The sequence below is a fragment of the Euprymna scolopes genome, chromosome 30 (assembly GCF_053919585.1).
Source record: "Euprymna scolopes isolate OS-2025 chromosome 30, ASM5391958v1, whole genome shotgun sequence".
Classification (NCBI taxonomy): Eukaryota; Metazoa; Mollusca; class Cephalopoda; order Sepiida; family Sepiolidae; genus Euprymna; species Euprymna scolopes.
Window position 1 is genome coordinate 20,865,924 of NC_136511.1, and position 25,703 is coordinate 20,891,626.

At 35.7% G+C, this 25,703-nt stretch overlaps 1 protein-coding gene across 2 annotated transcripts; it reads right to left on the bottom strand.

The window, feature by feature from the left end:
• Nucleotides 1–93: 93 nt before the first annotated feature.
• Nucleotides 94–25,179, bottom strand: LOC145254695 (protein fem-1 homolog C-like). 2 transcript variants are annotated; one of them, XM_080113357.1, is made up of 2 exons: nt 25,107–25,179; nt 94–3,139 (listed from the first exon to the last, which is right to left on the bottom strand). In XM_080113357.1, exon 2 carries the CDS (start codon nt 3,137–3,139, stop codon nt 1,364–1,366), a length of 1,776 nt encoding a protein of 591 aa, XP_079969483.1. In that variant the 5' UTR covers nt 25,107–25,179; the 3' UTR covers nt 94–1,363. The 2 variants fall into 2 exon arrangements, with proteins under 2 accessions (XP_079969483.1, XP_079969484.1); XM_080113358.1 differs by lacking the exon at nt 94–3,139 and adding an exon at nt 9,702–12,780 and having other exon boundaries at nt 25,107–25,168.
• Between the last annotated feature and the right edge of the window lie 524 nt (nt 25,180–25,703).

The following is a 25,703-nucleotide window of genomic DNA, read 5'->3' on the forward strand; positions in this document are numbered from 1 at the left end:
ATACTACACTTTGATCTTGGCCAAAAGGTCAAGAAAAGCTTAAGCTAAGAGCAGCATCTATTAACAGAACTTTGATCTTAACCAAAAAGGCCAAGCACAAAAGTGTTACGGACAGACCGACCGACCGACGGAGTTACTTATAGAGTCGCTTGCAAGCGACTAAAAAACGACGGCATTACGAATATGCATGCGTTACGTAATAGTGATTGGTTCAAGTTTTATTTTTTCGCTTTGCAGTAAAAACGTCTTCATAGTACAGACATTAGCTTCAAAGGAAAAAGTAAATCGTAAGATAGCCGTTTTAGTTTCGACTCTCAGTGCTGGCACACGAGTCATTAAAAAAAAATAATCATAACTATATATTGGGTACAATATAATATAATCAATATAAAATCTGCATTAATCAAAATATATTTTAGCGTATTGTTCGGCCAGGCAATGCCGGGCGGCCTTGAAGTACTATTTAGTTTAGAAGACAAGGTATTATTGACTATTAATTGTAATATCAGTTTTTTTTATTATTACCGTATTTTAAATCCATATTTTAGAAAAAAATAATCTATACATGTATAAAATTTATAATTTCGTGCGAGGACACGTAACTTATATACTCAACCAATTTACCTGCAGACTTGAAAGTTTATATATAGCGCATTCAAACACGTGGAAAACTGTTAGATTAATTTCATCCGGAAGGAAAGGAATGCTAAAGGGCCAAAATGGTTAAAAATTTGTACATGGGGGGGGGGGAGTCATAGGATTTTTTTCCGTCAACTGTTTAATGAGGTTTTAAAATATTTTTAAGATCGTGCCAAGCTGGTTTTATGGTTATCGAACTTGACTTAGTGTCTTTATTTTAGGTTTTGATCTCAAATCCAGTGTTTTATTTGTAAAACGTATCGTTATGAAAAAAAACATCTTTCTTTACGTACTTTGTTGTTTATATCGGTCAACGCCGGTTACATAGTATATAAGATGAGACTGTGGCAAAAATGGCTTATCTAGATACAAATGTCCCAAAAATAATTTGGTCACTTAGTTACGAATAATCCTAGCAGAGGTGTAACTTGTGCCGAGAGAGGCTCCCATTAAGATATTGGCATTTTATCTATCAAATCTTCATAAGTTTATTGCGGACCAAATCATTTTTATTGGCAGAGAAACATCACCTAATAACCTAAAGGATTTGAGGAGCAGTTCAAGGATTTAAAACATAAAAATATAATGTAATGATAACACTATAAAAGCCATGAGACGTTTATAAATAAATATGGTTACAAATTTTATAAAATAAAAGTGCTACCATTATGCAACCGAGGTAAATGCTATTTCAATTGCGCACGCTATAAAGATATACACATCTTTAGACTGAATGGAGTTTTATAAAGGAAGCTAATATTTTAGGATATCCTTCTGGAACACGAATACCATTCTTATGAATAGCCTGAGCAGCGAGACATTGTAAGGACAAAAACTCTAAAGGGTTTTTTATAACACCTTTTGATTTCAGAGCCATAAGTGGCGTCTTCTTACACTTATTAACTGCATCAATATGGCCGCCCGCGTCTGCTAACAAACGAACCAGATGTAAACGTTGAGATTCATTCCCGTTCAGTAGCGAGACTGCATGCATTGGTGTGCTTTTTAAATCATTCGTGCAATTTGCGTCAGCAGAGCAACTAAGTATGAAAGGAACGAGAGAGGAGGCGGTTGGTTCTTCGATTGCCAGGTGAAGTAACGTGGTTGTATAAGGGGTCGAATGATGTTCAAGGATCCTGCTGATACCGTCTTTAATCCAAAGCTCATCGTTTCCGGAAAGGTTAAAATGTTTCATGTCGTTGATATCCTTAAGTACCAACGAGAGAAGTTTGAAGTAAACGAAATTGTAAAATTTGTTTGAACCGCTAAGCAACACGTCCCAGTTAACGCTGTTTATAAAACTAATTAGATCTCCAAACTTCAATAAAAAGTCACCCATGTCGGTGAGATCACAGTGAAAGTGATGGTGTAACAAGTAGTCCAAACTGTCGATAGAGCTGTTAGAGCACATGGTTACATTTCCGGATGAGTATAGGACTTTCGACAGATTCGCGAGTAGGTTTATTGCTCGCAATAAATCTTTGTGAAACACAGGGTGCTCAGCGACAATCCTATACGCATTATGGAGAACTTCACTATTGGAGGAAAGTAGACGGATGAACACCCTTAATGCCTGGACATAAAGATCAGCCTCATGATTTGCCAGTGTATCGAGTTGTTGTTCACAGATAAGTTCTAATCCAGAATTAGTTTGAAGGTCATTTCCGAAATCATCTGTCATGTCAAAGAAACACTCGTTGCGGATTCGTAGTGACTTCCTCCAACTTTGAACTCCTTTCTCCAATTCTGTTTTAAATGCTATAAACTTCGCACCACACAGCTCTAGAGCTTGCACGTGTTCATTTACAGTGAATACCCTATAATTCAATAAAAAATGCTCTGCATCTCTCTGCAGGTTATTAATCGCCATGCACAGGGCATTATCTTCAAGAAAGTTGATAACTCTTGCATTAATGTTCTCTGACAATAAGGTTTTCATTCTGCCAATATCTCCACGGGCTGACGCTCTTAAAAAACAGTTCGTATTGTTTAGATGCATTTTTGTCGTCCATGAAAGCACATTCGAATAATCATATATGTCGTCCTGCGGTTGCGTTTGGGTGATCAATTTAAGCAGAATCGCAGATACGGTGAAGTGCATGTTCCTTAAAGAGTTTTCCATACACAAACTCGCCTCGCGTTTGTCAGCAGCAATAGCTCCACGGCTGATCAATAACCAGAGCATGGAAACGTCCAGGTTAGCGATAGAGAGTCGCAAAGGTGGAAATGATATTAGACGACGAACGTAACGTTCTGAGACATCAGCTTCACACTCATCCAGAAAATATTTCACGACGTCTCGGAAGCCGAGTCTACAAGCATACCCAAGAAAGGTTTTATTTGAAAACATGTTGGTGACAATCAACTGACGATGACGTAAGGTCAACGGATTAAGAAGTGAACGTATTCCATCAATATTGTTCACAGATATCAAACTGTAAATTGAGCGCGCGTTTGGTAAAATAGCTTGTTCCACATCAGCTGCCAACCCCTCAGCCATCTGAAAAAGAATATAATTGCATTAGTATATAACAATATTACGTTTCCTACCGTTTGTTTTTACATAGGAATCACCATTTATCAAGCCCCGAAGGCCACTCGAGGATAAGAGTTAATGGGTATACACGAGTCTATGTGATTATAGTGTAGTAAACACAAGTAGTAGGATTTTTGTAAATGTGATTACTTAGGAGGACGGTTCATCAAGAACTTGTTTACGTTGGACTTGAATACAATCAGATTGAAGTCAGCTGGAAAGTAGGCAATCAGGAGAGAGTTCTACAGGCGTGCACTTCTAAGAAAGAAGAATTTTTCATGAAACAACATTAGTCTTAGGCACAGATGAAGAGTGTGGTAAATTATTGCTAGTGGTTTTCGTTGGACGAGTGTATTTCGTGAACGTTTGGTGAGTAGGGACTATAGATTGAAGCTCAGTTAAGAACTTGCCATGAAAATAAAGCAGAGACAGGCTCGCAACGTCTCTTCTGTGGGAAAGAGGTTGCAGGGAAGAGAAAGACCCTCCCATTAAGCGACGAAGTCTGATTTGAACTCTTAAGGCAGGCTAAGCTGTTTACTAAATCTTCCTTAATCCTTACTTTTCGAGATTCGTAAATTACATCTGTTATATAAATCTCACCTGTGTTTTAATATATGTATGCAAGTCTAAAATTTTCGACAAAGACAAGGCATTTTCACGCGATTGGTATCCTTTTGAAGCTCGGCCCTTCGAACAACAAATATCGAAAAATTGGCTATAAACATTAATTCCTTCACCCTCAACTGCGAACTTTTATACAAGGAGAGGTCGCTTTTTTCGCAGATATTTTCGAAAGTCATTCCCTATTTTCGATTGACTAGCCTTAATTTAAACCTTCGCAACTTCCGCTTTGGCGATGGACGCAACGGCACTAACGTCACGTTTTTTTATGTTCGTTTTCTCCGTAGTACGAGTTCGAACCTGCCTGCCTACTCCTTTTTTCTTTGCTCAACACACCTCCAAACACCCGGGCAACGCCAGGCACCCAGGCTACTATAAAGTAAAAGGGTACATGAAGACCCGCAGTAAAAGCGTAACATACGGAGATGCAGATGTGTAAAGAGACAAATTAATAAAAATCTGGAATTTAAACTTATTACACATATACGCACTTATATACGAAGAAAAGATTTTTTTTATATATTCATGATTGATTATATGTAACAAGAAATAATGTCACATTATCGATTTCCTCATTCGTCAAGAGTTACATAGCGAGATTAGCTATATGTAAACAGATTGCATATATATGTACCAGTAGGGAGTCGATTCCAATACCCCCCCCCGACTCCGGCACAATTACAGATTCCGTATAAAATACACGATTCCGATTCTTTAGAGTTATTTTTATCGATTACCGTAACAAATCTGCAAATATTTATTAAACGTAAAAATACAATTATTAGGGATGACCTATCGACTTTAGTTTTACTTATTAAAAAAAAAATCAAATATTTTATTATTACCAGAAAGCTCATTTTCGAAATCATGTCAAGTCAAAGAAACACTCGTTGCGGATTCGTAGTGACTTCCAACATTGAACAACTTTCTCCAATTCTGTTTTAAATTCTATGAACTTCGCATAGATATATTCTCGGATATTGTTATCAACGGCGCCTGTTTCATAATATTCACTGTCTTATTCTACAGAGATCATGTCTTTTATCTCTTGTTCCATATTTGTTGTAATAGGACATATTGTGTTAATTTTATTACCAGCAATAGAAGATTTTGTTTTAAAGAAAATCAAAAAAACAAAAATCGTTTTGGCATCGGAAAATAGGTACGATTTTTCTGATTCGATACTCCCAAAAGTTCCGATTTTTTTATTCTAATTAATCCTTAGCAGTAATATGTACATACAATGAATATCTTAGGTTAATCACGTTGGAAAGTAAAAGACTCTTTGCAAATGCATTCGGGTTGTTAAGAACAGCTATTTACTTGAAAATAGTTTTTTTTTACAGTGGTCACCACTTATCAAGACCCGGTAGCCACTCAGGGATAAGGGTTATTGCAAGTACAGTACGTTACTGTGGAGATTTGATGAAGTGTTTACTTAAGGGGGCGGCTCATTAGGAATTTGTTAACGTTGGACTTGAAGACATCTAAGTTGTAGTCCGGTGGGAAGCAGGCAGACGGAACAGAGTTCCACAGGCGTGCAGTTCTAAGAAAGAAGCTGTGTTCATGGAGTTCACGTTTTGATTTAGGCACAGATATAGAGTGGGGGAAATTTTTCACAGTGGATTCAGCTAGACGGGTGTTTTTAGTGAAATATTGGCGAGGGGGGACCGGAGATTGGAGTTCAAACGAGCACCTGCCATGGAAATAACGATAAAACAAGGATAGGTTCGCAACGTCTCTTCTGTGGGAGAGAGGTTGCAGAGTAGAGAAAAGGGCATCCCCCACTAAGCCACGAAGTCTATTTTGTACTCTGTCAAGGCAGGGTAGGCTGTTTTTAGCAGCTCCTGCCCAGATGTGGCAACAGTACTCCATCCATGGACGTACTTGGCTTTGGTAAACATTGATTTTCCATTCAGAGTCATTACATTTAAAACATTTAGAGATCATGGAGATTATCAAAGTTGGTTTAGAGAACCCCTATTTGCGAACAGGAAAATTCCTATCAGGATGATGCAGTTTGTATTTTCTTGAAAATAATTTGTAGCCGTTTTGTAGGGTCTAATAGCATTATTATACAAGCATTAATAGTTTGTCCGGTCTCAATTTAATCAAAATCCTATAGAGTTCTAAAATAAGGCAAACCCTTATCTGCTGAGGTTTACGTATTTTTGGCAGTTTTAGGGAACTTTCATCTTCTGTCAACTACATGACCCATGCATCGTTACTTATGGTTGTAAACATTGAATTATAGAAGCGTTATGCATTTATTGTGTTAAAAAAAGCACAGAATTCATTACTTTTATTTTAAGTAAACAGATAATCCGAGTGTCACTTTCCCAAACGTGCGATGTAGATTCCAATACCTCTTAAAATCCGGTGCCTTTTGAGAGGGATTTTTATGTAGCCTCAAATACGCTTCAGTTTCTCCGATTAAAGTTAAACGTTCTATCTTATGCCTGAAAACAGCGAGTAATTGCTGGATAAGATCTTGCAATTAATGTAGTTTAGCAATCGATTTGTACTTGATAAATACCGTTTTCTATCAGTAGCAGTTTTGGAGTGATTATTTATACACAGAGATAATGAAGGATACATGTCCCGATAGCATTTCCGGTTTCAATTCAATAAAAATATTCGTATTATGTAAACTATTTTCTACATCTTGAATTTTATTTTGTTTCGGCGCCAGCGTTCACATTAAGGTGTATCTTGTCAGACTAAAATCTTCAGGAAATCACGAACAGTCTTTATTTAAACTAAAGATGTAGTATGCTCGTGTTCCGTCAGACAAAATATATAGAAGCCCAAGTTTTAAGAGATGTCTTCAATAAGTTTTCAGAACTTTTCATATTGGAACTTTTATTGATAGTACATACATGATACTCTATTCCTGTTTTTAAGTAATCTCCTCCGGCTGCAATGCAATTCTACTGTTCTAACAACTAATAGGAGTCCTCTTCCGTGAGAGTTCCAATGACTCCCGTCAAGGTCACAATTTTCTCAATAGGCTCTAAAGTTTTTAAATCGACTGTTACAACATGGCAGCCATATTTAACACTTTAGAAACGGTTAATGGACGACCTTCCAAGATCTAACTTCTATCAGACGCAGATTGAATTTAAGAGTTTTGGAATTTTCTACAGTTTTATTTCCCCCGGTCAACTGCCAAATATAAACAATCTCAGCCTCATATATAATTTGTACGACTGTATTTAAAGTATTAACTTAAAGAAAATCTTATACAAGGCAATGATTTTATTAATATTTAACAAAGTCCGTATACTGTAATTGTACGATTTTTTTAACATATGATGGTAGATTTCAGTATAAATAATTTGGTTACCTTTTAATTGGTTACTAGCGTTTAAACATTGACCAGATTTAGAGAAAAATACTTTCGCCCGACACTTTATGGTTCATGTTAACTGCCTAGATTATGGCGAATCAAATTAGCATACATTATTCTTACATCGAAAAACATAGTTAAAGCGGGTTGACTGTAATAATGCTGATAAATCAACGCTACAAAAATTACTAACACCTTACTGTCCAAAGTGTCTATGTTAACTTCCATAAAGTTTTGTTGGTATAATATCTGATTGGTTAAATAATAAAATATGAATTACTAGCGGGGGTACCCGGCGTTGCCAGAGTGTTTGTTTTCGGGACGGGGGGGTTTAAAAAATGTTATGGTAGGTAAGTAGGAAGGATCAAACCCGGAGTCATGAGTAAAAGTAGGAAAATAAAGTGTGAAAAAAAACAAAAAAAAAGCATCTGCAACGTTAACAGTTCGCCACCAAGAAAAGTCCATTCCAGTTGTTTAGGAAAAGAAAAGAAAAAAAAACGACTACGGTATGTCGGCGCGAACGTGAAAATATAATGTGAATTGTCCAGCACGCTAACCACTACGCCACAGAGCACTACAGCTTAGTTTAGTGATTTTAAATAACTTCACATGAAAGAACTACGAAGCCAAACCGTTGCTCTCTTCTCAACTGTTCCTTGTGAACGATCCCCAAACGGTGTTAAGTGGTGGCAGGGGGAGGAGGGATTTATTAGAGAGAAAGTATTTTACCACTTCCATTGATCTTAACTGATTTTGGCCGTGACTTCTCAGCAGAAAAAAGTATAGAAATCTAAGATTATCGAGGAATTTGAGAAATAATAAGCCTATAACACACCTCAGATATTGTTCTGCCGTTTGTGCATATTATATTTGCATGAAATATCTTGATTTTTAATCCTATTAATGTCAAAATCAGACGGGAAAAAATGAGTCCATTTTATTTATATAGAGATAAAAAGTAATTTGTTGCATAGGAGACACCACTTATCAAGGCCCGGAGGCCACTCAAGGATAAGGGACATTGAGTGTTCAGTAGTCAATTGAATGATACCATAGTAATCGTGTGGAAATTTGGGTAACTAGATGACTTTGGGCGTAGTTCATCTAGAATTTTTTACATTGAACATGAGCGGTTTGCTGTTTTTGTTTTGCGGCATATCAACCCTTTTCACGTTCTTTAATGCCGAATCCAGTGATTCAGTGGATAATTTTTAATAGAATATATTTGTTTTTTTTTATTCCAAATCGTTTTCTATTCAGCCCATAGTTGGGACACTAACAGGTACTACCACTCCGGGTCAGAGTGGACCTGGGAGCAATAGCAATTAAAGGATGGCGTCACATCCACCTAAACCCGTAAGCTTTGCCCCCACCATCGGATATAGTTTAAGGTCGTATCCACATTGAATTTGAAGACTACCAACTGTAGTCAGCTGGAAACCAGAGGCCAAATTTTAAAAAAATATTGAATTTCTTTAAAAAAGGCATCTATATTTTTGTAATTAAGACACTATAACTTAAAGATAAACGATTGAACATAGTGAATAAAATAGTCTTCACAAAAGATGCTAATTTTAAAACTAGATTAATCTGAAATTTTACAAAAAATAATGTCGTGGGGGAAGGGCTTAGTATTGCCGGACACCAATTTATACAGCAATAGAATTTTCAAAAATTTAACGAGGGTTCTGTCAACTATCGGAAAAAGTTGAATACAGATGAATTTTATACCTTCTTAATAGAAAATATACAGGCGTTATTATATAGGAAGGATCTTTGATACGTTTCAAGACTTAGAAGCATTTAAGATTGTTACAGACTCTTGAAAATTAGCATGTCATTGCTATACTATGAGAGGACTGGCTAATATGCATGTTCTGGTCTAAATAAACAGTTACAGCTGCAACTGAAATATCTTACTAAAGCCTGATGGTACCAATTGGTGAATGTCCAAAATGACAATCTGGACGTGAGGACTCTAGAATAACGATATGGACTGGAATTCTGTTTTAAACTTGGAAAATGCTACAGAAACGTAGGAAATGCTTCACTTTTGAACTATCTTGCCATAACTAAGCATCACTTAGTGGCATACGAGATTCAAGAAAGGCAGCGAGTGAAACATGATTATGTACGGGAGGAACAAGTCAGAACACCAGAGCTGATTGGCCAAAATCAATAATTCCATGGATAAGGACCGCCGTGCGTCTAAAGACAAAGTACAGTTTGATGTCAATGCAGGAACTGTACACACAATCACTTGGAACTGAAGATACGGAAGATTTGCTAAGTGTCACAAAGGAGCTCCTTGCTTGTCACAGACTATTTGATCAAGAGCGCACAATGACACCCTCCATATAGTGCAGACTTTGCTGGCGAGATTTTTTACTATTCCCTAAGCTCAAGTAAACTTTTAGAGACAATCGTTGTGAATCAAGTGAGGAGATTAAAGAGGGTGTGACGATGTCTATTAACATGACCCCACCAGATGACGTATACGAGACCTTCCACGCGTTGTTGAAACGGTACAAGTATACTGCAGCCGAAGGAGATTACTTCGAAGATGACCAAAAATTCATGTGAGTATTATCGATACAAGTGTCCATATTAAGAGTCTGGAAACTTTTGTAAGACCCCGTATCATCTTATGGATTGCAAAAAAAAAAAAAAAAATAATACGTGTCTAATTTATAAGACAGCGGAATGTAATATCTAAACGTAGAATTAGATATCGAAAAGTAAATAGTAAAACGGAGTCGGTATATCAATTTTGCTCCATTGCCCCCCCCAACTACAAAGTGTGAATGTTGCCTTAGAGAATATCAGGAAATGATATTACACACACACTGAAAATGGTTATTCTATGGACAATGATTCCTTGGGATAACATACTACACTGTTTCTAATACTTGGTCGGTTCGTTACATTTTCACTCCGAGCCTACATCACACGCAGAGTCAGTCGCAAAGGAACCAAGTAAATAAATTCGATTAGAGTTTTCATTTGAAACAGAAGGCATTTATTAACGGCAGTTTCATCACCAAAAGACCGATACTATATTCAAAGCCTGCGACAATAAAAAAACTATCCCAGCGTTTCTCTGATCAATTACCCGTTCACAGTCCACAGCTCGAACAAGCCGCTATGCTGGCATATCGCGCCGTCCCCCACAGCATATTGTCGTTTTTTTTTGTTGTAAAAGTTCAGATTAATTTAGTTTTAAAATCTGCTTGTGCCCTGACATGCAAGTCGTTGTCGCCGCCACGTGGTTTCAAATCTCCGATTTCCCGCCATTTGCTACGCGGTGCCTCACCTCGTGACACGGCTTATTTGCATTTGTGTAATGTCGCTGGTGGTACATACATATTCGTGGCTTCGTTAGATTTTATAACCGATATTACGCTACAACGCTAAAAGTTTCATGGTAATGTCTAGAAATGTCAAGATAGAATTGATGTGTGATCTTCCTTAATTGAACTTTGAAATCTTGTACATCAGTCTGAATTAGTTCATTAAAATGAATGAAACTGTAACCCTGAGATGCACCCAAATAAAAGCGGTTGAAAATTAAAAGATGTAAGATTCTGACAAAGTTTAGTAACGATTGGTCAAGTGATAGGCAACGTAGGCTGAATGAAGTATTACAAAATTAAAGTCATAAAAAAGCAGTGTCTTACGTAGCTTGTACGCTAGCATTGATACGAAAATAAAATTGGCTAAAACGTAAGGAACCATTGTGAAAGTATTACTCATGTAAACAGTTATATGGAAGAAATTAAAAAGCGGAACTTAAAAAATAAAACATGTGATCCAATATTGAAGACCAGTAGGTTTTGTTTAAAAGACGTATATATTTGGTATCCGCTGGGATTCACGCTGAGTGAAGTTTTAAAAATGAGACTAATATTTTCGGATACTCATCAGGGATATTTATGTGATACTTATAAATAGTTCGAGCGGCCAGGCATTGCAAGGACAGAAACTTTAAAGGATTTTTAAGAACGCCCCTGGCAGAAAGAGTCAGCAATGGAGTCATGTTTAATTGATTAACGGCATCAATATGGCCGCCGGCGTCTGCTAACACCTTTACCAGGCGTGCGAGAGTAGTATTATTGGTTCGTAGTTGGGCGACGCTGTGCAACGGGGTGTTTTTTTGGTCGTCGGTGCAATTGGCATCAGCGGAACAATTAAGGATAAAAGAAACGTCTGAAATCGCAGCTGGTTGTTCAATTGACATGTGAAGTAACGTGGTTGGGTAAGCGTTATTGTAGCACCTCATGATACTGTTGACCCCATCTTTTATCCAAACGGAATCATTCTCGTCTAGATCAAATTTTTTCATAGCGATAATACAAGCGAGTAAGTGTTGGAGAAGTTGTTTATAAACGAAACGATAAAATCCTTTCGGGCGCTGTAGCAACACCTTCCAGTTGACCCCGTTCATGAAATCTAACAGATGCTCAAAAGTGAATAAAAAGTCACCCAAGCTCCAAAAATCGATAGGAAAATAGTCCTGTAACAAGTTCTCCATGGTGTTGATAGACTTCAGGAAAGGAGAATCACATTGACTTCCACTTACGTATGGGAAATCGAAAAGTTCCGCAAGTACTTTAATCGCTCGGAGTAAGTCCTTACGAAAGGCACAATTGCACGCTACAGTTATAAAGGCATTATGGAGTACCTGACTAAAGGAGGGAAACGAGCGCCGGAAAATCAGTAATGCCTGTAGATAAAGCTCGGTATAATGATTTTCCAACATATCAAGATGTCGTTCGCAACTAAAATCAATCCCAAGTTCAGTGTTTATCTCGACTTTATCGGATTCTCCCAAATATTCTTCGGTACGAATCCTTACTGCCTTCCTCCAACATCGTATTCCTTTTTCAAATTGAGAGTGAAATGCTATACATTTCGCCCCGCACATCTCCAGAGCCACAACGTGATCCTTTAAGGAGAAGATCCTATAATTCAACAAAAAGTGTTCAGCGTTGCAGTTCTCTTTCCAGATGGCCACAAACAAAGCGTTCTCGTCAAATAATTTATATTTCCTTCGAAGAATTCCAGCGTCAAGTAAAGTTTTCATTTTGTTTATATCTTCAGCAGCCGCAGCTTTTAAAAAGCGATCGGTATTTAAGTTTAATTGCACGTCAGTCATCCAATAAAGCACATCGGATATTTCGGAGCTATATTCAACCGAATCGGTTTTATTCGTGTGATGACGCAGCATTCTCGACAAAGCGAAATATCCTTTGCTGGAAGTGTAATGAGAACAATTCCTTGCCTCGCGTTTATCAAGAAAAATAATTCCTCGGCTTATCAATATAAGTAGTATCGTTACGTCCAGCTTATTGACAGAGACTCGCAATGGTGAGAAACATATTTGGTTATATGTATAACTTTCGACGATATCAGCTTCGCATTCGTCCACGAGATATTTTACGATATCTCCGAAGCCAAGTTCACAAGCGTGTCCGAGGAGCGTTTTATGACAGACTATTTGGCAAACAATCGATTTGCGGTGACGTATGGTTAATTGATTAAGATGCACGCGTAGTTTGTAGAGATTATTCTCAGTGATCAAATCGTAAATGGAACGAGCGTCTGGTATATTTGCTTGAGACATAGCGTCGACCATCTGAAAGAAAACAATTGCATTAGTATTTTTTTTTTTTTAAATATCAATTTGCCGATTTGTTTATTTTTTCTTACAGGGTAAAACACAGCTAGTTTTTACCAGAAGAGTTCAATCCTTAGGGATGACGCAGCAATGCAACATCAAATAGAATAAGAATAATTTCCCGCTGTACGTTAGTTTGGTTATTTTTTTTTACTGCATATCGACCCTTTTAGGGTCATTTCATGCCGAATCAAGTTTTGTGAAAATGGTATTCATGTTGCAATTCAGTTATTTAGTAGTTTTTTTTTTATACTTCAGACTTTTTGGATCTTTAATCGCTAGTTTGTAGTTTTGGTTGTTTTTTGTGGTTTTTTATAGTTTTGTTCCCTGCCCTGGAGAACGCGGGTTTTGAAATGAGATATTTCAAAGTGTTACAGTGTTAATGTTTGCAGTTTAAGTTAGGAAACGACAAAAAAATGGGAGGAAACGACAAAAAAATGGGAGGAAACGACAAAAAAAAAAATGGGAGGAAACGACAAAAAAAAAAATGGGAGGAAACGACAAAAAAAAAATGGGAGGAAACGACAAAAAAAAAATGGGAGGAAACGACAAAAAAAAAATGGGAGGAAACGACAAAAAAATGGGAGGAAACGACAAAAAAATGGGAGGAAACGACAAAAAAATGGGAGGAAACGACAAAAAAATGGGAGGAAACGACAAAAAAAAGGGAGGAAACGACAAAAAAAAAGGGAGGAAACGACAAAAAAAAGGGAGGAAACGACAAAAAAAAAGGGAGGAAACGACAAAAAAAAAGGGAGGAAACGACAAAAAAAAAGGGAGGAAACGACAAAAAAGGGAGGAAACGACAAAAAAGGGAGGAAACGACAAAAAAAAAGGGAGGAAACGACAAAAAAAAGGGAGGAAACGACAAAAAAAAAAGGGAGGAAACGACAAAAAAAAAAGGGAGGAAACGACAAAAAAACAGGAACGACAAAAAAAAAAGACAGGAACGACAAAAAAAAAGACAGGAACGACAAAAAAAAAGAGGAACGACAAAAAAAAAAAGAGGAACGACAAAAAAAAAAGAGAGGAACGACAAAAAAAAAAGAGAGGAACGACAAAAAAAAAGAGAGGAACGACAAAAAAGAGAGGAACGACAAAAAAAAAAGAGAGGAACGACAAAAGAGAGGAACGACAAAAGAGAGGAACGACAAAAGAGAGGAACGACAAAAGAGAGGAACGACAAAAGAGAGGAACGACAAAAGAGAGGAACGACAAAAGAGAGGAACGACAAAAGAGAGGAACGACAAAAGAGAGGAACGACAAAAGAGAGGAACGACAAAAGAGAGGAACGACAAAAGAGAGGAACGACAAAAAAAAAGAGAGGAACGACAAAAAAAAAGAGAGGAACGACAAAAAAAAAGAGAGGAACGACAAAAAAAAAAGAGAGGAACGACAAAAAAAAAAGAGAGGAACGACAAAAAAAAAAGAGAGGAACGACAAAAAAAAAGAGAGGAACGACAAAAAAAAAGAGAGGAACGACAAAAAAAAAAAGAGAGGAACGACAAAAAAAAAGAGGAACGACAAAAAAAAGAGGAACGACAAAAAAAAGAGGAACGACAAAAAAAAAAGAGAGGAACGACAAAAAAAAAAGAGAGGAACGACAAAAAAAAGAGAGGAACGACAAAAAAAAAGAGAGGAACGACAAAAAAAAAGAGAGGAACGACAAAAAAAAAGAGAGGAACGACAAAAAAAAAGAGAGGAACGACAAAAAAAAAGAGAGGAACGACAAAAAAAAGAGAGGAACGACAAAAAAAAAGAGAGGAACGACAAAAAAAAAGAGAGGAACGACAAAAAAAAGAGAGAAACGACAAAAAAAAAGAGAGGAACGACAAAAAAAAGAGAGGAACGACAAAAAAAAGAGAGGAACGACAAAAAAAGAGAGGAACGACAAAAAAAAAAGAGGAACGACAAAAAAAGAGAGGAACGACAAAAAAAGAGAGGAACGACAAAAAAAGAGAGGAACGACAAAAAAGAGAGGAACGAGAAAAAAGAGAGGAACGAGAAAAAAGAGAGGAACGAGAAAAAAGAGAGGAACGAGAAAAAAGAGAGGAACGAGAAAAAAAGAGAGGAACGAGAAAAAAGAGAGGAACGAGAAAAAAGAGAGGAACGAGAAAAAAGAGAGGAACGAGAAAAAAGAGAGGAACGAGAAAAAAGAGAGGAACGAGAAAAAAAAGAGGAACGAGAAAAAAGAGAGGAACGACAAAAAAAGAGAGGAACGAGAAAAAAGAGAGGAACGAGAAAAAAGAGAGGAACGACAAAAAAAGAGAGGAACGAGAAAACAAAGAGAGGAACGAGAAAAAAGGAGAGGAACGAGAAAAAAAAGAGAGGAACGAGAAAAAAAAGGGAGGAACGAGAAAAAAAAGAGAGGAACGAGAAAAAAAAAGAGAGGAACGAGAAAAAAAAGAGAGGAACGAGAAAAAAAAAGAGAGGAACGAGAAAAAAAAGAGAGGAACGAGAAAAAAAAGAGAGGAAGGAGAAAAAAGAGAGGAACGAGAAAAAAGAGAGGAACGAGAAAAAAAAGAGGAACGAGAAAAAAAAGAGAGGAACGAGAAAAAAAAGAGAGGAACGAGAAAAAAAAGAGAGGAACGAGAAAAAAGAGAGGAACGAGAAAAAAGAGGAACGAGAAAAAAAAGAGAGGAACGAGAAAAAAAAGAGAGGAACGAGAAAAAAAAGAGGAACGAGAAAAAAAAGAGAGGAACGAGAAAAAAAAGAGAGGAACGAGAAAAAAGAGAGGAACGAGAAAAAAGAGGAACGAGAAAAAAAAGAGAGGAACGAGAAAAAAGAGAGGAACGAGAAAAAAAAGAGGAACGAGAAAAAAAAGAGAGGAACGAGAAAAAAAAGAGAGGAACGAGAAAAAAAAGAGAGGAACGAGAAAACAAAGAGAGGAACGAGAAAAAAGGAGAGGAACGAGAAAAAAAAGAGAGGAACGAGAAAAAAAAGGGAGGAACGAGAAAAAAAAGAGAGGAACGAGAAAAAAAAAGAGAGGAACGAGAAAAAAAAGAGAGGAACGAGAAAAAAAAAGAGAGGAACGAGAAAAAAAAGAGAGGAACGAGAAAAAAAAGAGAGGAACGAGAAAAAAAAGAGAGGAAGGAGAAAAAAGAGAGGAACGAGAAAAAAGAGAGGAACGAGAAAAAAAAGAGAGGAACGAGAAAAAAAAGAGAGGAACGAGAAAAAAAAAGAGAGGAACGAGAAAAAAAAGAGAGGAACGAGAAAAAAAAGAGAGGAAGGAGAAAAAAGAGAGGAACGAGAAAAAAGAGAGGAACGAGAAAAAAGAGAGGAACGAGAAAAAAAAGAGGAACGAGAAAAAAGAGAGGAACGAGAAAAAAAAGAGAGGAACGACAAAAAAAGAGAGGAACGAGAAAAAAGAGAGGAACGAGAAAAAAGAGAGGAACGACAAAAAAAGAGAGGAACGAGAAAACAAAGAGAGGAACGAGAAAAAAAAGGGAGGAACGAGAAAAAAAAGGGAGGAACGAGAAAAAAAAGAGAGGAACGAGAAAAAAAAAGAGAGGAACGAGAAAAAAAAGAGAGGAACGAGAAAAAAAAAGAGAGGAACGAGAAAAAAAAGAGAGGAACGAGAAAAAAAAGAGAGGAAGGAGAAAAAAGAGAGGAACGAGAAAAAAGAGAGGAACGAGAAAAAAGAGAGGAACGAGAAAAAAAAGAGAGGAACGAGAAAAAAAAGAGAGGAACGAGAAAAAAAAGAGAGGAACGAGAAAAAAGAGAGGAACGAGAAAAAAGAGGAACGAGAAAAAAGAGAGGAACGAGAAAAAAAAGAGAGGAACGAGAAAACAAAGAGAGGAACGAGAAAAAAAAGAGAGGAACGAGAAAAAAAAGAGAGGAACGAGAAAAAAGAGAGGAACGAGAAAAAAGAGGAACGAGAAAAAAGAGAGGAACGAGAAAAAAAAGAGAGGAACGAGAAAAAAAAGAGAGGAACGAGAAAAAAAAGAGAGGAACGAGAAAAAAAAGAGGAACGAGAAAAAAAAGAGAGGAACGAGAAAAAAAAGAGAGGAACGAGAAAAAAGAGAGGAACGAGAAAAAAGAGGAACGAGAAAAAAAAGAGAGGAACGAGAAAAAAAAGAGAGGAACGAGAAAAAAAAGAGAGGAACGAGAAAACAAAGAGAGGAACGAGAAAAAAGGAGAGGAACGAGAAAAAAAAGAGAGGAACGAGAAAAAAAAGGGAGGAACGAGAAAAAAAAGAGAGGAACGAGAAAAAAAAAGAGAGGAACGAGAAAAAAAAGAGAGGAACGAGAAAAAAAAAGAGAGGAACGAGAAAAAAAAGAGAGGAACGAGAAAAAAAAGAGAGGAAGGAGAAAAAAGAGAGGAACGAGAAAAAAGAGAGGAACGAGAAAAAAGAGAGGAACGAGAAAAAAAAGAGAGGAACGAGAAAAAAAAGAGAGGAACGAGAAAAAAAAGAGAGGAACGAGAAAAAAGAGAGGAACGAGAAAAAAGAGGAACGAGAAAAAAGAGAGGAACGAGAAAAAAAAGAGAGGAACGAGAAAACAAAGAGAGGAACGAGAAAAAAAAGAGAGGAACGAGAAAAAAAAGAGAGGAACGAGAAAAAAGAGAGGAACGAGAAAAAAGAGGAACGAGAAAAAAGAGAGGAACGAGAAAAAAAAGAGAGGAACGAGAAAACAAAGAGAGGAACGAGAAAAAAGGAGAGGAACGAGAAAAAAAAGAGAGGAACGAGAAAAAAAAAGGGAGGAACGAGAAAAAAAAAGAGAGGAACGAGAAAAAAAAAGGGAGGAAGGAGAAAAAAGAGAGGAAGGAGAAAAAAGGAGGAAAACGTGAGTTGCTCTTGTTGCTTTTGCAGAACATAAATGTTTGCGAAAAACAAAACAGCATTAATGTTAGGTTTATTTCAGCTCAGGAAGCCAATATCTTTAGACAACCTTATTTAGTAGCACCACTCACTGTAGGTTCAACAGATGTTCAGTTTGCGATTGCCAACAGTTTACTACCTGAACAGGCAGTTAAAAGTCACCGACTTCTGTTAGAGCCCCTGTTTCTACAAAGTAAACAAATCGCCGTTAACCAAAATTAGATCCGATATCGTTAACTCTTAATATCTTATGGCTATTAAAATATTTTATACTAAGAGGACCCGTAGAAATTCAACGAAACGAAAGCAATTTAATAAACTAATGCGATAAAGCTGATTTGTCTTCTAGACAGCGCAAAAATATTTTTGCACAAGCAACAAACACGAATATGAATGTCAACATCGATGGAAATCGTTAATTGTATTTTAAACTAGCAAGACGTGCGGTATTGCCCGGTCGTACAGTAAGCTTAAAAATTATATTTGATTTTATGGGAATTACGTATGTATTTTAGAATCAATTCTCTATGGAATAGAGATTACGAAGAATATTTTGCCAGATGGGCTAATTCGCAAATATATATAAAAAGAAAAAATTAAAGGGCCATTCATAAAAGTGTTTACAATATCACGCCAGCTGATATTTGGGCTTAACAATCTGTAAAATAGTTTTATCGAAGAATGAATTTTTATAGGCGAATATTTTACGTTACACCGGACAAGGTTACACCGATATAATGTACAATATCCCCTTGTAATATTCTTTTCATCTATAAGAAAATAGTTTTTTTAAGATCTGATTTTTTTTTCGAGTTTCGATACTTAGATGAATTTCTATACAAGACATTTAAGAACACTGACAGAAATATAAATTATATTTGTGTAAAATTCGAATATATGAGGAAAGACCTCGCACACAAAGTTTTATAAAATAGATATAGAACCAACTCTTATGTTTGGCATAGATCCATACAAATAAAATCACTTTATAAAAGAAGTTTTGATTTAGTCAAAGCCAAGCATCTTTTAATATTTTTAACCCTGTTTATTTCGAAAGTTACCTTTTACATAATTTGCCGCTCACATCTGTATTCGGTGAAGAACGGCTGCCCCTCGAAATTAGTTTCTTTTTTCACCTCTACAACGATCCTGTATAAGGATATTCGAAAAAATAAAAAAAAACTACAAAGGAGAGTCACTAATTCTTGTGTAGGCTTGCCTGGTTTGCTATTTTAAAGTCAAATGTCGCGTGTTTATTCGTCTTTAGGAAGTTTGGCATTTAAAAATTGCCATCAGCGTATTTCACAGCGTAACGTACGGACTAACACAGGAAGGAACAAACAAATTAGATTTTTAATAAATTACTTTATATATCGTTTAATTGGAATTGGTTATTGATATGGCCATTGTTTAATTTATTTATTGCGGACTATTCTTATCTCAGTTGCTTCACGACGTTTCGGCCAACTATTCCTGTCCTTCGTCGGATAGTAACCGCCACGGGATAGAAGATCAGATAATAAACGGATTTATACGACCAAAAAATCCAATTTTGATCGCCCTTCGGGCCTCGTGGCGCAGTGGATAGAAACGTTGACACAAAGGTTCCAGGCAAGAATTATCTGAAGATAGCGGTTCAAGCCAGATGAATTGATGGCCGAAAGGTCGTGAAGCAACTAAGATAAGGATAATATTCCGCAATAAATAAATTCCTTTATTTAAAAAATAAAAATAAAACATTCAGAGACTTATCCGATGTTACCTCTTCAATCTATATATCTATAAAAGTGAACGTGTCTGTCTGTCTGTGTGTCTGTGTACATTTCCCTACGCAATAACTGTCAATTTTTAGTCTATAGCCTCGAAATTTGAAATACCAGGTACTGAGATTTGGGAAAATCGATCTGACAGGTGTCAGCCAGAAATTTGGCTGTTAAGGGGTCAAATTTCAATGATTTGACATTTAAGAACTCTACCTAACTCCTCCGACAATTTTGGGTCTAGACACTTGAAATTTTAGATATAGGTTCCTTGAACCTGGATCTAACTTAATAAAGTGATTTGAGCCCGAAACTATAAATTTTAAGGGGTCATAATAGGGGTCAAAGTTTTAAAAAATTAACCATTTTTTTGTTTTTTTGCTTTTTTTGCACAGCATACACCTCCATACACCCGAGCAACGCCGGGCACCCCTGCTAGTATTTACTATTTTAAAAATAAAATTAACTATTGTATTGTACCTAGTATATAGAAATTTCACAAGTTAAAACTGACATGTGCCATCAGCTAGAACCGAAACGAAGACCTTTCTTAAGCGATATTGGCTTCTATCTGACCCAAGTAAACATTCATACAAAAACATTACAAATTAATTTAAATGCTTGCCTATTCGCGCATGTATAAATTAGTTTACGTTGCTTGTCAGGTGTCTATTTTTAACTTCTTTCAGCTCTTTTCCCGGATAAATAAAATCTAATTTTCTCCAAAAATGTAATACTCCATCTCTAGTTTCAAGTCTAAAGAACAAATATCGGTAGTAGTTTGGCAAAGACCGTTCCTCAGAGAACGGCCACTTTAATACATACAAATTTCATCTTGTTGATTTTCTCATGAATTTGTCTTGTAAAATTTAATATTTGTTTTCGTACAATCAACGACCAATTTTTCGATCCTTTAAAATATTTGGTAGTCATGCAGAGAGTGACCCGTTCTGAAATAACGTTATTTAAAAACACATTAACATTGGGAGGGGAGGGTGTTTTGTACCTATTCTGTACTTTAACCTTACAGATTAAAAAACAAACAAAAACAACTTTAAACTTGGAAATACGATTTAAAAAATAGCGGATATCTCTGCATTAGCATCATATTCATGCGCGATTTAATTAAGTTATTAGGGAATTGCCCAAAAGGACTTCTAAAATAATTTTGAAATTTATTTTTATTTAGAAACAAAATACAAAAACATGATTTGTTAAAATCAGCATTAATATCTGGTGTTGTAGAATCTTAGAATATGTCTGTAGAAATGTGTTAAATATAACCAAAACCTTGTCGAGGTCTAATAGCCAACCAAATAAATTACTAGCGATTCTTTAATATTTGAAAATGTGGAATTATTTTATCAAATACGAAAATTAATTTATCTTGTCAGCTTATCTTTACTTTTAATAAGTCCTCGAGCAATATAACGTTGCTGTGTTTTAAAGGCTCCCCCCATACACAATGTGACACAACGTTTGTACATATTTTCGATTCTCATTCGGGGAATTTCTCAAAAAAAAAAAAAAAAAAAAAAAAAAAAAAAAAAAAAAAACCCTCGGTACAGCTTTGGTAAAACGAGGGCGAAACCGGTCAGAATTCATTTTTTTTTCTTCACCCCGTTTAATTTATTTTAACGGTTTTAAATCCTGAATTTAAGTCTTATGATTGTGTTACATCAATTTTGTGCCTCAAAGACTGCTTTGAAATTACCTAATCAACCGAATTCATGATGATTATACTTCATATAAATCATTTACGAGTGAAATAAATAACCAAATTCCGAAAATTAAATATTAAAAACATCCTAATGTTTACTGAATTAAAACTTCCCACATTTGAATTTAAATTATTTGTTAAATTATAAAACAAGTTGAGCATGCTGGGTCCCACTTCACGAGCGAACTATTTGCTTACATCATGACTAATGTTTGCACAATTGACAAAAAATATCAAAAGGTATGGTTAAGAAAAAGAACTATTTGAGGGCAATTGTTTCCTTATGACTCCTAAGTAGGCAACTAGAGTTACGCCGGAGAATTTATTCTGGCAAAAATTTACTTCACCATGACTAAGGCGTGTGCAGAATTTAAAAAGTCCAAAGCGTGATTAAAAAAAGTGCGAACAAACGAACGGGAGTGAATTGTTAGGTTTAATCCCTCCTTTAACGAAAGCGAAATATTTATTGAAACACATGTTAATGTTTATAAGATTTTGATTTTTTGTGCATAAAATTCAGGAAACATGTTCCAGAAAATAAATTCATGTGTATTTTCTGGAACTAAAAAGTTTAAAAACTATAGAGTAACTTACCAGAGATTTGGATTAAACATGTTCAGATGAAATTTTGTAGAAGTATTAAAACATGTAACCCTATTGTTTTATGTAGTTCATATTTTTAAAAACAAGCTTCGGTTGATTGGTCTCTTTCCTTTTAATTAAATTTTGTACTTTAAATATAAATATACGGGTTTGTATTACTGTACACAGATTCGAAAAAGTTGTCAAAAAACAAATATATAACAAATAACTGTTTTCAAAGGCAAGATAAGTTACTTTTCTACCAAACTGGATATAATTTTCGTGTTTTTATTCAATTTAACATGTTTATTCAGCTCGAAAACCATACAGTGTTTAGCGATATATTTGAAAATTCAAAATGGCGACCGATTCTCTCTTTAACACGGTAAGTTTGGAAAAAGGTGTAAAAAATAATAAACTAGACAAAATACTGTTAGAAATTCGCTCAATATATGTTACCGGGACATAACTTGACATATTCGGTGGTTTTTAATAGTATTTTGTCTAGTTTATTATTTATAACACCTTTTCCTGAACTTACCGTGTTAACGGGAGAATCGGCCGCCATCTTGAATTTTCCAATACATCGGTAAACCCTGCATGTTTTTGGAGATGAATAAACATGTTAAATTGAATAAAAACACGAAAATTATATCCAGTTTGGTAGAAAAGTAACTTATCTTGCCTTTGATAACATTTGTTATGTATTTGTTTTTTGACAACTTTTTCGAATCTATGTGTACAGTAATACAAACCCAAATATACTTTATACGTATAGTATGAACAAGCGTGGCTCAAACGCTGTCGTTCTATGATAATCCTTAATATTTCTTTAGGCGCTAGTTTGCAGTTTTTCAGTTTTGCAATGCAGTAAGACTAAGTATCGTGAATTTGTGTTAAACAATGAAGCGACTTCAACTGTTCTCATCTACAGACGGCGCTAGGTCCTGTACGTGTCCACTCCTATAACGTAGCTTACTGAACAGTCACTCGAGCATTTTCATTACTAGGCTTTCATATTTACCTGATGGCAATGTTTTTAATGGGTTTTCTTCTCCGTTTTGAGAATATAAATACTAATCAGGAGGGATTGAACAATATACGGATTGGAAAGATTTGTCGCCCTTTAAGAATAACTTTCTTCAAACTCACTCACATTAGCTACGCGTCCGGAACTCCGGCATGCGCCTTTCCACAAATACTCGGCGGATGGTGGCGATCGGGTTGGCTTAGAATGTCTACGAATGATCTACTCTGGGAGATTACCGAGGAACATAAAGGGTCTTGTTTCCAGAATGGAACATCGGGAGACGCCAGCATCAATACTATGAGCGTTGATTATTTGCAATAAAAAATTGAAGTTCGCCGGGCGTGCGACCAGCTAGGAAGGTCAATATTTGCAAATATCCGGAAGTCCTTATAATTTTGGATGTCTGTTCTAATTTTGTAGCAATTTAAGTTTTAATCGTTAATCTGTATGGCGAAATATAGGCTCATTGGAATTTAAAATGAAATCATATATTTCACCCATGGGGGTGGCATGCTCTCGTATTGGCAAAAATGACTGGGTAAAAATCCTTAACGATTCCCAGTTGTATTTTTAATGTCTGCACTTGATTACACCCTTAATCTCCAGGGATTCAACTTCTAGAATTCCCCCACGTTATCAGATCTGCCACGTGTTCCAAAGTGAGAAAGTTTCACTTTAAGAACTGGAGGTCACGTCGAGCGAAATGTTCAGAAGATAACACTCAATGAGCAGACAATTCAAATATGACCCAAAATGAAGATTTATAAAACTAGCGAAAAAAAAAAATTCGTCACATTAGCCGGAATACGCCCGTATTTGCCACTATAAAATGTCATTAAATAAGAAAACCGAGTTATTTGTCAAACAACGAATAAATTTCTTGGTACTAGTGCAGAGAGTGACCCCGACGTAAATAACATGTTAAAAGCTATTCTTAACATGGGGAGGGTGTTTTATACCTATTCTATACTTCAACCTTACGATTGAATAAAAAAAAACCTTAAACTTGAAAATACGATTTAAAAAATAGCGCGGATCACTCTCAGCACTAGCACAACTTTCTTACGCAGAGGAATAGGACAGTCTGAAAATAGAAAACGTTTTGCGTTTAAGAGCCATATCTTTGTCACAATATTTTCTAAATATTTCAAAAAAGAGTGGGGTAGCACAGAAGCCAAACTACAAAACTAAGATATACAATAGGCATATGGAACCATAAAAACGGGTAAAAAAACTTAAATACTACAAGAGCCAAAAAGAGTTGGCTCTTGTACTTACCTAACTAATTTTGGTTTTAAAAGGTTTAATCTCAAATATTCTGTTTTGCAAACAAGATGGATGCCTATAGTCTTGAGAAAACCTGCCATTTTTTTTTTTTTTTTGCAAAACCGTTTGTAACTATATCGAATATTCAAGATGAAAACTACTTAAAACTAATAGCCAGGTAGGCACAAAAGTAACTTTTATTGGCTATGTCAAAATTTTTGAATTGGCCGTTTTAGATCGTTGGCTTCTGCTTAATCCTCGGGGAGATATTCAAAGTGTAAAAACATTAAATTCCAGCCGAACTTTAATGTTAGGATTAAGTAACAGTTTATTCTAAATTACTAAACAAACCTCCAATTATTTGACTGCGCATCTTTCGTAATCTGCATAAATTTGACGTGTTTATTCATGGCATTTGCAAACGAAGAAAAAATAACCATGTTATAATTGATAATATACAGGTTTTAGACCATTGAAATTTCTTTGGAAATGATCTTACGTTTTCATCCAATTAGACATATGCACTGATACATTACATCATATTACATATTTTGACGGTTGCAGATACATTTCTATACACAACTGACAAACGAAATAAAACATGTAATTTTTGTTTGCTTTCCACTTTAACACTCACCTTTGAGAATTATACGTTCTCAAGTATAAGTCGCATTCGTAATTGTTAAGATGGGGAATAGTCGGTGATTTGTAACATGCATTACTTTTTAGTTAGAAAATATCTAGTGCGATTATACTCTATGATAAACGTCTTAACATCCAGGAAACTATTTGAGCACAACTTAAATGTGATTCTTTTCAGCATAGTCGGAAACCTATAACGGTCGTGATTTTAAAGGTTAATCTTAAGATAGAAACATTATATATATATATATATATACATACACACACAGTGAGTCACGGGAAACGCCGGTTTTTAGAACGCTTCTTGCTTTCCTTGAAGCAGAGATAGGGAGTGAGAAAGGTAGTCCTGACATATTCGCAGAGTTTTGTATTACTTAAAACACCCGTTTCTCGTGATTCACCATTTGTGTGGGTGTATATATCTATCCCCCCCCAAAAAAAACACAGCAATCTCTCGAATATTACCTTTTATGTGTTACTCCTCGTTTTCGAAATTTCCCGCTGTAACGAATCTATTTTATATGCAGTTACTGATAGGCATATTGTAATGCTCTAATGATTATTTCTAAATTAAATATGTCGGAGGAAATGTAATTTTAATAAAAACCATATGCGGTTTAGTATTTGCAGTCAAGTTTGAAAAAAGTCTGATAAGAGGTTCGCGCCTCTGTAAAGGTTGGTTTCAATAATTTTTCATTGTAGAATAGGTATGACGATTTGAGCTTTATTAACGTAAGACGATAAATTTTACAAGATTAGTTTTCTATTAAGTGCTACAGAAATTGAACCAAATAAAATCAAAAGGATTGTTGGCGAATAAAATTAAAAAATTAATGTAGGGTTAGCTTAAAGTAAGGTTTGCGTTATTCCGAAGAGAAGAGTTTCCGTTCAGATTCTGAGGAATAAAAGTTGGATTATTCCCTTCGTAATTGAGAGTTTTACGTTGAAAAGAACTTTGCTAGCAGCTATTTTGAAACGACGACAGTATCTTTGTACATAAGTTTGAAAAAACATTAAGAATTAATATGAATTAGGTACAAAGTTACGTTTTAGTAAATGATT

Coding starts and splice junctions, on each gene's coding strand:
- LOC145254695 (XM_080113357.1), bottom strand. CDS start 3,139: ATGGCTGAGGGGTTGGCAGCTGATGTGGAACAAGCTATTTTACCAAAC.